Source organism: Coccinella septempunctata, chromosome 5, assembly GCF_907165205.1.
Source record: "Coccinella septempunctata chromosome 5, icCocSept1.1, whole genome shotgun sequence".
NCBI lineage: Eukaryota > Metazoa > Arthropoda > Insecta > Coleoptera > Coccinellidae > Coccinella > Coccinella septempunctata.
Genome location: NC_058193.1, coordinates 39,629,615 through 39,641,453, shown reverse-complemented (window position 1 = coordinate 39,641,453; position 11,839 = coordinate 39,629,615). Strand labels below are relative to the sequence as shown.

The following is an 11,839-nucleotide window of genomic DNA, read 5'->3' as shown; positions in this document are numbered from 1 at the left end:
TAGAAATTTTGTTTGGTTCTATAGTGGGCTAAGAATTTTTCAATATATCCTCGTATATGTAATTTGAATATGAATCTTTACTATCTTGATAAATCTTTATCGACAAAAATTGGAAGATAAATAGATATAATAAAACACCTGAAATCATACTGATTAGTGAAGGGAATTTAAGATTTCTTCTCAAATTCATGAATACACACTTGGTGTTTTCCAGAATAACCTCTTTGTACTGATTAATATGATCTTTATTGTACCAAGAACACCTTCACCAAAGCCATACCTTCTCCAAGTGTTATTCCCTAGCAATTCCCACATATTCAAATCACGTATTTCTGTTGGCAATCTCTCTCGAATCGCCAACGTTTCAATCACCAAATTAACATCAATATCCCAGATAGATTAACCAACAAAAATATACAATGACTAAATCTATCCGTGCAATGCGTGAAAAGCCATCAAAAACAACGTTTAACGATTAAACAATAACGTGCTGGTCCCACCCCCGAAGAGAGACAGAGGCGGAGATAGCGGGAGGATTAGAAGAAGAGGGAACGTCTCATCGTGCACCGTATTAGAAACACATAAACGATGTCAAGAGCAATTTGGATGAAATATGTCAGTCCAGGATACGGTCTGGAGGAGGCAGGATCAAGGGGGTGACCTTACGCGTATTGAAAAGTTTTCGCGTATTCCTAATCTTTTTTTTGAAAACTTCGTAAGTGTTTCGAGAGGTGTTCGATAGCGATGGGTTCGGAGGAACATCCTAAGATTGAGAAGGAGAGGACTGCCAGTGTTACTCCGTTCTCAATCAACGATATATTGAGTAGGGACACTTCCAGTGAAGTACAAGAAGCCGCTTTGGATATGTCGAGGACGCAAGATAGGAGCAGAGGTGAGTTTGATCTTTTTCGCTCAGATTCTGAATTATCTGTGGAATGATGTGTCACTCGACGCATTTTCCACGTTGAAAACATGAGGGAAATGCAATAGACACCATTAAACACTCAATCTGGAAAAATTGAACCTTATTATAAGCAGTGAAATTTTGAAAGATTCACTTTTCAAGCATGAGATAGATCTCATGCTTGATTTTATGACAGATTAGTTCAGAAAAGTGAATCTTTCAAAATTTCACTACTTATAATAAGGTTCAATTTTCCCAAGTTGAGAGAATATGTTCCTCTACTTTTCGAAAACAGTTTCTAGCTTCTCCAGTTATTTTTTGGGATACTTTTTGAAATATGATGCATTTCATTGGACTTTCTTCTCAATCAAACATAAGTTGTATAGGGAGAAGAATTTTTTTAAATCCTTCTGGTGACTTATACCGTTTTTCATCGAAGAAATTTAGCTGATACTCTCTCAAAACCTATTCCGAAACTTCGAAATGGTACTTTATCTGTTTTATTCATTGAAAGAGAATTTGTCCACGTGCAACCGACAAAAAATGAATGGCTTGCTTCGGATTGTTTCAATTTGAAACATTTTCAGCTATGACTATGGAGAGGACTATCAACCAAATTTTCTCAAATTAAACTGCTCGTTAAAAAATGAAAATATTGACTGAATATGTGTTTTTCTCTTCATAAAACATCAATTTTCAATTTAAAAAATTCATGGGTCTCTTCATCCTCAATACAGAGTAGATATATGAGTTCCATGTGCATTAATAACTGTTTGGCATCTTCTCTGCATGCTTTCTACCAAGTATTTGAGAAACTGCTCAATCTGTTGGACAAAGATAAGTATAAGAGCTGTTAAAGAATTCCTGGCTGTGGTCTGTGGGTATCGAGGGCTCTCTATAATTGGTCCCAAGCCTCGATTGGATTTAGGTCAGGAGATCTAGGAGGTAATGCTAGATGTGGAATTCCCCTTGTTTTCTCTGGCAGTATAACCATCTAGAGAAAATGACAGTGTATTGTCATGCAGAAAAACAGAATTTTCACCAATGTTGGACTGATATCGAATGAATTGGTCATTTGGACTTATGTTCGGCCAGCCCGTTGCAATCTAAGGACTCTGTTGACGTCTTCATCAGATAGTTCTTGTCTTCGCATAACAAAAATTCGATTTTATTCGCGCAGAATCCTTTGATCTTATTGAAAACGAAATAATGACCGAAGACCAATCATTGAAACGTGCACTTTAGACAAACAATGATTAAACATGATGAAAACTTGATAAACCTAGACGTTTCTAGAATAGTTATATTGAGATGATGAATCAGACGAGAACTGTACATCTTCGGAAAGCATTAATGAGAATGAAAACTATGTAACTATGAAAAAGAGAACTGAAAAACTTCACAAATATAGTTGAAAACAGAAATTGATTTCCTTTTCTATTTGGAATAACTATTTTTCCCCTACTAATCCTACTATTATCACGTGACCTTATTGATGGCACATAATCTGTCTGGGTTTCATATGAAGATGAATAAATCTCCCAATTTTGATGGGAAAAGGCTGAAACTTATTTTCTCTCCTAATAATAACGAGTCCCAGCACACCTGACTACAATACCTTAACCTAATGCAGTTTTTCGCGTTAATTCAACCAGAACCAATCACTGCCGACTCAGATTCAACCCCCGTCGCTAATTCAATCGACTTTTTCGTCCTCCAAACGCCCTTAATGCGTTTCGAATGACTGATCAGCGTGGCAGTCGCTCGTTCCTAGACCTTTTTGTCTATTCTTCTGGCCGTTATACAACCGCCAATTACCCAAATTGAAGAACACGTAACCAAAGTGCAAAAAGCTTTTAAGGTAAAAGGGTCAAAGAGTAGATACCACCCGGTATCATCCACCGTGCATGGTGTCGTCGATGACGCGATCGAAGGTTGAACTTTTTTTTTTTCGTCACATCAGGGACAGGTTTGACGTTTTCATTAGGGAGATTCGCCTTTTGTGTGCGATTTTGTCTTTGAAAAGGGAAAAATCAGTGATAAATGAAAGGAGAGAACTTCCAAGATGTTTTCGTCAATCTTACTGTTCTTAAAAAGGGGAAGAAGAAGGGGAGTGGATATGTTGACAAATGGTAGCTCAGGAGGTCGTTTTTCAACCATCGTTTTTATTGAAATATCAGAATATGTTAGATTCTTGAGGTCAAAAGAAACACTTTTCTTCCTCACCATTTTTTCCTAATTGGCTCGGTTTGAAAGGTACAAGCTGTCGAAAAACCATAAAAAAATTATTTTATAGTTCTATCACACAAAAGATTTTAAGGAATGAAGTGAATTTCGGAATATATATTTTCGTTTATTTGATAAATCTTTTTCGAACACAAGATATCACCCACGTCTTCCAGTTTTCTCATTATGATCATTATGTACCATAAAAATACCAAAAATTCAAAGAACCCAACTCTTGAAACTAAGTTGGACGCTGTTCAATTAATATTTGAACGTTTTGTAAAATAAAAGTATTCTTCATATTTTCTCTTGAAATGCGCCATTTTTGAGTAATTTGATGTTCAAAAATAAAAAGAATCTTTGAAGTTGGGTACTTTGGCTGAATACAACTCTGTTTAAAAGTTCCACAGATGTGTAGTGTCACAGATTTAGCTAGTAGTTATCCTGAAGGTAATTTCGTTTTTCCAGGGGTGGCACAGCTCATTATGAAAACTTAAAATGGCCATATATTTTTATCAGGGCCGAATCGGAAAAAATTGTATGGAAAAAAATTGTTTCTTTGGACCTCAAGAATCTAGTGTTGAAATATTTGTACGATTCCAAAAACGAATTCAAAAAATAGATTTTATGAACCAGCTTTAGGGGGCTGTACAGGGTGGGCAAAATTCATTTTCTACTGAGAGGATCTCGAGAACTATAGCAGCTAGACGAAAACCGATCACACATTTTCGAGCTCTTTTTCGGAGAAACAAAGAATGGTGAAAACCGCAGCCTCCTACGATTTTGAGATTGACAATTTCGCAAAGTTCTCATTACTTTTTTGTCTTAGAAGTTAAAAATTTGAAACTTGAACCTTCTACAGGCACTTTTTTACGTAGAATCCCCTGATGAGCTCAAAATATTTTTTCATTTCGAATCATTAGGTGAACTTTCATTTTCTTAAATGCAAACTTTTATTGAATTTGTTATTCTTGAATTGGAGAAAAATCTTTTGTCAGCAGATTCTACCTATGAAAGTGCCTTAGAAGGTTCAAGTTTCAGATCTGTAACTTCAAAGACAAAAAAGTTCTGAGAACTTTTCGGAATCGTCGAAATCTCAATTTTTGTTTATAACTCGAAAGCTAAAAATGATAGGCCGATTCTGTTTTCAGATTTCGATTAGTCCTGAAAAAAAAGCTAGAGAATGTGTCATCCGTTTTCTTCTAGCTGCTATAGTTCTCGAGATCCCCTCAGTAGACAAGAAATTTTGCCCGACGTAGAATATACCCACCATTAATTTCTGGACACCCTGTATGTTATTCCTTCCGTGAGCCGCAGCTTCCTCGGAGTGGAATCCGAACTCACCGACGTTTCGTTTCAGATTCGCTGATATCGGGAGCCCGACTATCATCAGAGTACGTCCCTTGCCACCAATCGGAGGAGAGCGGCAGGGAGCCGGCCCAACTGAACAGGAAAAAGCGGTCTCGCGCCGCGTTCACCCACGCCCAGGTCTTCGAATTGGAACGCCGCTTCAGCCAGCAGCGGTATCTCAGCGGTCCCGAAAGGGCAGACCTGGCGCAGGCCCTCAAACTCACCGAAACGCAGGTAAGATCATTCGGACACCCTGTATACCTGTATAACTTCGAGAGAATCGGAAACGTGGTCAGGCCTTTTTATGAACAGAAGGTAGACATCAGGAAAGGTCGTTTCTATGGGCAAAATTGCCCATAGAACGTATTCAAAATGGCGGAAGTAAATTGAAACACTCTATTTAAAGTTCCCCACTTTTATTAATACTGGCTCTTCTGCTTCATATGTCACTCAGTTTACCTTTCCATAGCTTTCTCTCACTTCAAGACAAAAAGTTCCCTCTAGAAATACCGAGTTTACCTTCGTTGCAGGTGAAAATATGGTACCAAAATCGACGTTACAAAACGAAAAGAAAACAGCTCCAACTGCAGGAATCCAGCATGCTGAGCCACAACGCCAGAAAGGTGGCCGTTAAGGTCCTTGTAAAGGACGACATGCCCTTATTCCTCCAACAAAAATCCTCAGTCTATCAGAAACCCTACCACGCCGAACCCAACAAGAACGATTTTTACGTTTACGAACAGATGAACAAGAACCTGACGCAAAAGTACAACCCGAAGAGTCTGCAGGAATCCATGCTGAATTTGTGTCAGCAGTATTCAAATTCCGTTTCCCTCTTTCCCTACTTCAATTACTACCATCCGTCACTTTTGGGTAACGTCACAATAGCCCAATCAGACGAAGATCAGCCGCAGAACTGAACGGAATTTCAAGTAGCAAATCTTTTATTGCACGAAACGAAAAGAAGTAGTAGCACAATGAAATATGAACGTTCGGGATGACTATGTATTTATTTTGTTTCTAGTTAATTCCTTTTACACCGAAAAAGCTATTTTATTCATCGATTATTGTGCTATATTTTCGAAATTGTATATAAATGAAAATGTACATAGAAACCACTATTGTTGTTGATAATCCTTATTATGAGGAAACAATGTTGATAATCTTATTTATCATATCTCACAATCCCAACCAGAATTTGAATCAATGTGTAAAAAATAAAAAAAAATATTAGGAAACACCACGAGATTTTTATAAATATGTAGCACTTTGTGTCGCAATAAACTGTAGATACTTTTATTCAATTCTCATTCTTTCTCTCCCCCTCCTGAAAAAACTGTCGAATAGTCAGACAGTGAGCAGGTTAACCCTGAGGCCAGATCGAAAAGACCTAAGAAAAGCTCGAGAAAATTGAGAAAATGTGAAAAAAACTACGCCAGTTTGACAAAACGTTTGTTAGAGGCCTTCTGGATGGAAAATACAGTATTTCCATGAAAAGAACGAATTATCGAAAATAGTGTGAAATTCGATACATCTGCAACCGAAGGACCAAAATGTCGAGCTTGGGTGGCGGGGTAAAAAACCGACCACATCTTCCAGTAACTCAATATTTCATATCTGCTTTCTTCCAAGCCATGTCAGCAATTTCACAATGTTTATATACATTTTCTATGAGTGTAACCATGTGGATAACACTTGAACGAAGATGTGTCATATAAATATTTATGGATAGACTCATTACCGACGCAGGTAGGTATATATTATCAAAATAAACTCTTGCCCGAAAAATTCGAAGAGGTGCAAAATTTATCGAATGTTAAACTCCACATCAATCTCGGTCAGATTACGATGCGGAAATAGAACATAATTTTTCAAGAAAATGGCTGAAATAAAATCGAAAGTTTGGACCTGATTTTAGTTAGTCGAAAAAATATTGCTCAGTACTCCCCTGATCCTAATGCATCACAATTATAAATGAAGACAATATAGTTGGGAGATTTTTCGAAATTGATTTTAGCGTCATTCTCAAGTTACTGCCTAGTGTTATGATGGGGCTTCTCTAAGTCAGAACATAAATATAGGGACTCTTTGATCGGTAAAGCTTTCAACTTCTGTTGGATTGATTTGTTTACCGTTTAACGTCTGCGGAAATATGAACCCTAATAGCTTTTCCTACTGAACAAACAACGCAAGTGAAAGAAAAATATGCTTCATTGGTGAGGGCTATTTCCAACAAATGAATATTTGTACCCCTTTCCATAAAAGCAGATCACTTCCTGAAATTTCGATCATAATTCGATATAGGTTCTTGGTTTAAAAAGTAAAAAGGACAAGAAAATTTGAAAATTAAGTAGAAGTAACGAACAAAGGTAAAATCTCATCAAATTTGGGAATTTTACGAGAAATCGCCTAAATAAGTATTCAAGATGAGGTAGATTAGTATTTCCAGGCAGAAAAATACGTTGGAAACAAGAAATTTTTCAGTGGAACCGAATAAAAATTGCACAAGAATTAATTCCTAATTATTTCGAATTAAAATATATATTCAGGAAAAAGATCTCTGTTTTAAAAAAATTATTTCCAACTCTCTTCAGCTATTCACTCATAGATGTCGCTTATTATAGAAATTTATTGAAGAGGTATTCTAGTTCTGCATGGATTGGACCTTCATTATGGTATCATTCAAATTGCCTAATCAATTTCTGGACAAATGAAATCGGTAATTTCAATCAAAGATGATTTGAATTTTGCCTGAGTCTTCTAAGAATCAGATCGGGTTATAAAGGGGTTACGTAATATCATATATATCAACAGGAAACCATAACCATCAAGGAGGTATCCTGAGTAATCTTGCTCCGTTTGCTTTCGTAGTTTCGTAATTTAGGATGTGGATAAGTGCAAATCCAATTTAATAAAGCATATGTACCACATATGCCACCTGAATATTTTTCAATAACCGTAACGACCTAGTCAACATCTCGAAGAACTTTCAATCTCATATCAAACCACTGACCTAAGTATCAGGGAAACATAACTAGCTGAAGGTAATCCACTCCTTTACATCTCATGTCATTAGCCCCCTCTAGTTAACGAGAAAGTAAACATCCGCATAATTCTTCCAGCTTCGAACTGCCGAACCAATTTTTAGCCCTGACATCTAACGAAAAATTTAAAAACGTAGTATCGATAAGCGCCATCTTGGGAATAAATGGATAGATGAGCATAGAAGCAGTAGTAAAAAACTGTAGCGCCGCCATCTGTGGTTTATATTTGATACCATGTGAATCGAATATTTTCAGCCATTTCAGTGATGAAAAAACTTGGTCCTTATTCAAGAATTTTTTATATTTTTCGTTTCATTACTCGTTCTTCCTTATCTTCAACTGAGATATACTTTTTTCTCCTAAATATGGATGTTGATAAGATTGCAAGGAATTTATGAGAAAAATTAACGTCGCATTTTTTGTGTTAGTGTATTTTTTACTGTTATTAGGTATAATTAGCCCTAGAGGAAAAGAAACCTTCATTTAAATGTTTGCTACCCCTTGTACTTAATTCATAGCATTTTTTTCTTGGTAGAGTAGTGATTCACCGGACAGATATTTATGTACTCCCAATATAAATAGAGGAGTTTATCAAGTAATCCCTCATGCTCCTGTACAGCCTCCACAGCCAATTCTCAAGTACTTGGCACCAGATCACCTTTTAACCTAAAAGCTCTGGTAGCATTCCAGATAACCCTTTATCTACATCCGCACATTATTACTCATTACCTTCCAATCAATCTCAGAGGAAAATAAGTGATCACTGTTATTGTCAGACTGAAAACAGTAGCCATTTTGTTGATCCATTTCTTACTTCAGCCATATTCATTAAGTTTGATGGAATGAATATTTCTAGAATCAAAATTGTCCAGAAAATTATTAGGTTTTTCTTGAATAAAAAATAAAACATATAGAACTTAATCGATATTTTATTAACAGTATATTTAAACGTTACTATATACAGAAAACAAATATAATTTGATACAAAAATACGTATAAAAACAGTTAGGTCAAGGAAATGATTCCCACAACATAATACTTCATTGGTAACTTGTCCAAGGTCTAAATTATTTTAAAACATGAAAATGCCATCGATGATATTTACATATTTTCTAGGAGTCCACGTACGTAACTTAGGTTTAGTGTTAATCCCGATCACAACAAAAATTAATCGATAATTCTCATTATCCTAATTGGTATCAGCATGACAGAGATCGAGGAAGAAATAAAATCGTTGAATGTAGAATGTTACATACAGAATATACATCTGAGGTCTTTGGAATCGAAACGAAAACGAAAAATTTCGGGACTATGAGTTGCAAAAGTAAAAATTTAACTTGTCCATAGCGGACGGAAAACTGTTGTACCTGATATTATCATTAGAGTTATAATCGTGAGGATAAGGCACATTGGGAGCCTGGTAATTGTAAGGAGTCGACATACAATGCTGCTGATTCACCCCACAAAAACTGTTATTGTCCAAGAAGTCCGTCAGAGGTTTCGGCTTCTTATCACCTTGCTGCTCCAAAGTTCCCCTTTTGCTCTTGTACCTCCTGTTCTGGAACCATATTTTCACCTGAGTCGGCGTCAGGTTCAACCCCTGAGCCATCTGCTCTCGTTCTGGAGCCGACAGGTACTTCTGCTGCTTGAATTTCTGCTCCAACTCGTGGACTTGGTACTGCGAAAATAACACCCTTGGTTTCCTCTTGACGCGTTGTCTGCTCGCTTTGCGAAGCTCTGTTTTGGAACTTGTCACCTGCTCTTGCTCTGAAAGAAGACGAGAAAAATTTAAGTTTTCTGGATTATCTGGTTTCACCAGGGGGGGAATTTAGCTGATCTCAGATTTATAGGCTTGTTTGTTCTATTGTGCAATGTAAGTCATGAATATTTCACTGTGAATCAGATGAATCTAGTGTGAACGTAGAATATGAGAAGTAAGGTATGTAAAATTTTAATATCGAATATTTTCTTCGATATTGGATTGTTTCATGAAAAGAAACCATATTTACAAAGAGGTAGACAACAAAATCATGTACAGACAACATACAATTTTAACCTGGAATAACTTACTTGGACTGGAAGTGCTTCTAGCAAATTCGTTCATTTTTGCGATCGCCAATTCACTCTGTCTCCCAAAAAAATCCACGGTCCTGTTGCCAAAATTCTCCGCATTGTTCGAACTCCCGAAACCATTATAATTGTGCGGAAATTGTCCACCATTGTACCAACCATCTTCAACCCAACCGTAGCACTCACTCTCCTTCTTAACGACGTTGTTACCATAGCAAAAATCGTTTTGCTGCGCCATGTTCATATTCAGGATGTCCTTAACCAAAAAAGGAGTCGAATAACTGGAATACTGCGTGGTATCACAACCCTCGAAACTGTCGCTGGATGTCAGGTTGAACTCTTCCAACATCTTTCGCAAGAAGACCTTCTCATCAACACCACCTCCGCTGATTGACTGAAGTGGTAAGCCAGACCATTGAACACCCCCAAAGCCGTAGGTACCCCGACAGATTCTGTCTCTCAGCCTCTGTATTAAGATCTGGCCATATCCATTAATTGCTTGGGCCGAGATTCTGACACTGTGACGTCATCTAAACCACGCCTGTTGCCAATAGAAATGGAGAGTATACAAATATTTGGTTTGGATTTCGATAGGTTAATGCAGCCAGTTGATTGATTCTTGTTTGCACTGTTATTAAATGATGCGAGATCACGTGTGAATCGCTATGGTGCGTATAGATGGTTCATGGGTTGAAGTACGAAAAATTATCGAATTTTTCTAATTTATGATATCCTAACATAGTTTCCTAGAATGAGAGCTTTTCCGACTAAACTTATCTTAACTAGTGAATATTATTAGCTTAAAATATAACGACATATTTGAATTTAGGTAATTTGTTGGAGAAGCAACTTGAACTCTCCCATATTTCCTTTGATTAAGATCTGAATATTGAAGCTGCATGTGTAAGGAATTTCTAGGGGTGCAGTTGTAGTTGCATCTTCATCGATCGAAAATAAAGAACTTTTTGCTCAATTACGAAAATTTTGATTGGGACTGACAAAAAAAATTTTTTCCTTGAAGGTTTCTGAATGAATGAATTGTGATGTGAAGGCAAGACATTTCAAATATTGCCACTGCTTTTTACACTTTACACTTATAACACAAGTATTTCGTTAACATATATGTACCTATATAGTTTCTTGAAAATGAATTTCTTTATTTGATCATCACATCAATTAATTCGATGTGAAGGCAATCGAAAAAGGAAAATAAACTTCCAATTACCCGATTAAGACTTATTATTCCTTATACCAACGTTCGATAAGTATGTATATATGTGTGTTTTTCATACAATCTGGTGTACAATGTTAAAATAAAAGTGTAAATTTGTATTGCACAGTTCTCAGAAGATTAGCAAATTTTTTCAGTAGTATCTATCTGTTCTGGGAATGTTCTTGCAATGCGAAAATACAAAGAAAACTTGGTTCGATCACCATGTTTTCTAGGTTTCTCATTCTGATTCACATATTATAATAGCTGTCTTTCGGTTGGCGCCATACTCTTCGTATAACTGCCGGAGGTCCACAGACTTACATGAAACAGATGACCCCTGCCAATGCAGAACGTAAAATACAACACATTTCTTTCAGTACCTACGTATTTCCTCTCCGTGGAGTTACATATAGGACATGTCGGATAAATAAGTCAAGGATGCCTTTGATATGCCCGATATGTGCTTATGAACTTTCGGATGAAATAAAATCTTGACAAAAATTTTGATTGTTTGAGAGACTAACTTCCTCAGAAAGAAGCGAAAATTATACTGTTGGAAAGAATAAATTGTCCACAATGAAGTTTCACAAATCTTCAATTTCTTCATGTCACTGTTGAAAGGAAAGATTAATCAATTACATATCTGCAACAAATCACAGTTTAAGCAAAGGAAAGGTGAATAGGCACCATATGCAGGGTGTAAATGAATAGCGAAAATGTTTAGGGGTCATTCCTCTTGAAAAATAATGGAGGTCTTTCATATATTTTTTTTTGAGGATCCTCTGCTCAGATACAGCTCCCTAAGGTTTTATGTTCTTTCCAGAAACCAGAAGAATGAGGAAAATTTGAAATTGCCTATCAGGTGCCATCTTTAGAGCGCTGTATCTCTGATTTTCTTTCAATCCAGTATTTGAATCAGAATTTCTCGATTAGACAAAGATATTTGAACACAGTTGCATTTTCATCTACCTGGAGATGTTAATGAAATAGTTTCTGGAGTTTATGGAGCTGTTCTTGGTGAAAATCATCAAA

The 11,839-nt window shown here is 36.5% G+C and overlaps 2 protein-coding genes across 2 annotated transcripts; one reads left to right on the top strand and one right to left on the bottom strand.

Annotated features, from left to right (window-relative positions):
• The first annotated feature begins 334 nt into the window (after window positions 1–334).
• On the top strand, window positions 335–5,779 carry LOC123312798 (homeobox protein Nkx-2.5). Its single transcript, XM_044897297.1, has 3 exons — window positions 335–892; window positions 4,491–4,714; window positions 5,011–5,779. Exons 1-3 carry the CDS (start codon window positions 745–747, stop codon window positions 5,398–5,400), a joined length of 762 nt encoding a protein of 253 aa, XP_044753232.1. The 5' UTR covers window positions 335–744; the 3' UTR covers window positions 5,401–5,779.
• Window positions 5,780–8,591: 2,812 nt separating this feature from the next.
• LOC123313773 (homeobox protein Nkx-2.5-like) lies at window positions 8,592–10,273 on the bottom strand. The gene is made up of 2 exons (XM_044898780.1): window positions 9,595–10,273; window positions 8,592–9,291 (listed from the first exon to the last, which is right to left on the bottom strand). The coding sequence occupies exons 1-2, from the start codon at window positions 9,941–9,943 to the stop codon at window positions 8,834–8,836; spliced, it is 807 nt and encodes a 268-aa protein (XP_044754715.1). The 5' UTR covers window positions 9,944–10,273; the 3' UTR covers window positions 8,592–8,833.
• Between the last annotated feature and the right edge of the window lie 1,566 nt (window positions 10,274–11,839).

Coding starts and splice junctions, on each gene's coding strand:
- LOC123312798 (XM_044897297.1), top strand. CDS start 745: ATGGGTTCGGAGGAACATCCTAAGATTGAGAAGGAGAGGACTGCCAGT. Junction 893..4,490: donor GACGCAAGATAGGAGCAGAG/GTGAGTTTGATC, acceptor GTTTCGTTTCAG/ATTCGCTGATATCGGGAGCC. Junction 4,715..5,010: donor TCAAACTCACCGAAACGCAG/GTAAGATCATTC, acceptor CCTTCGTTGCAG/GTGAAAATATGGTACCAAAA.
- LOC123313773 (XM_044898780.1), bottom strand. CDS start 9,943: ATGTTGGAAGAGTTCAACCTGACATCCAGCGACAGTTTCGAGGGTTGT. Junction 9,292..9,594: donor TAGAAGCACTTCCAGTCCAA/GTAAGTTATTCC, acceptor GTCTTCTTTCAG/AGCAAGAGCAGGTGACAAGT.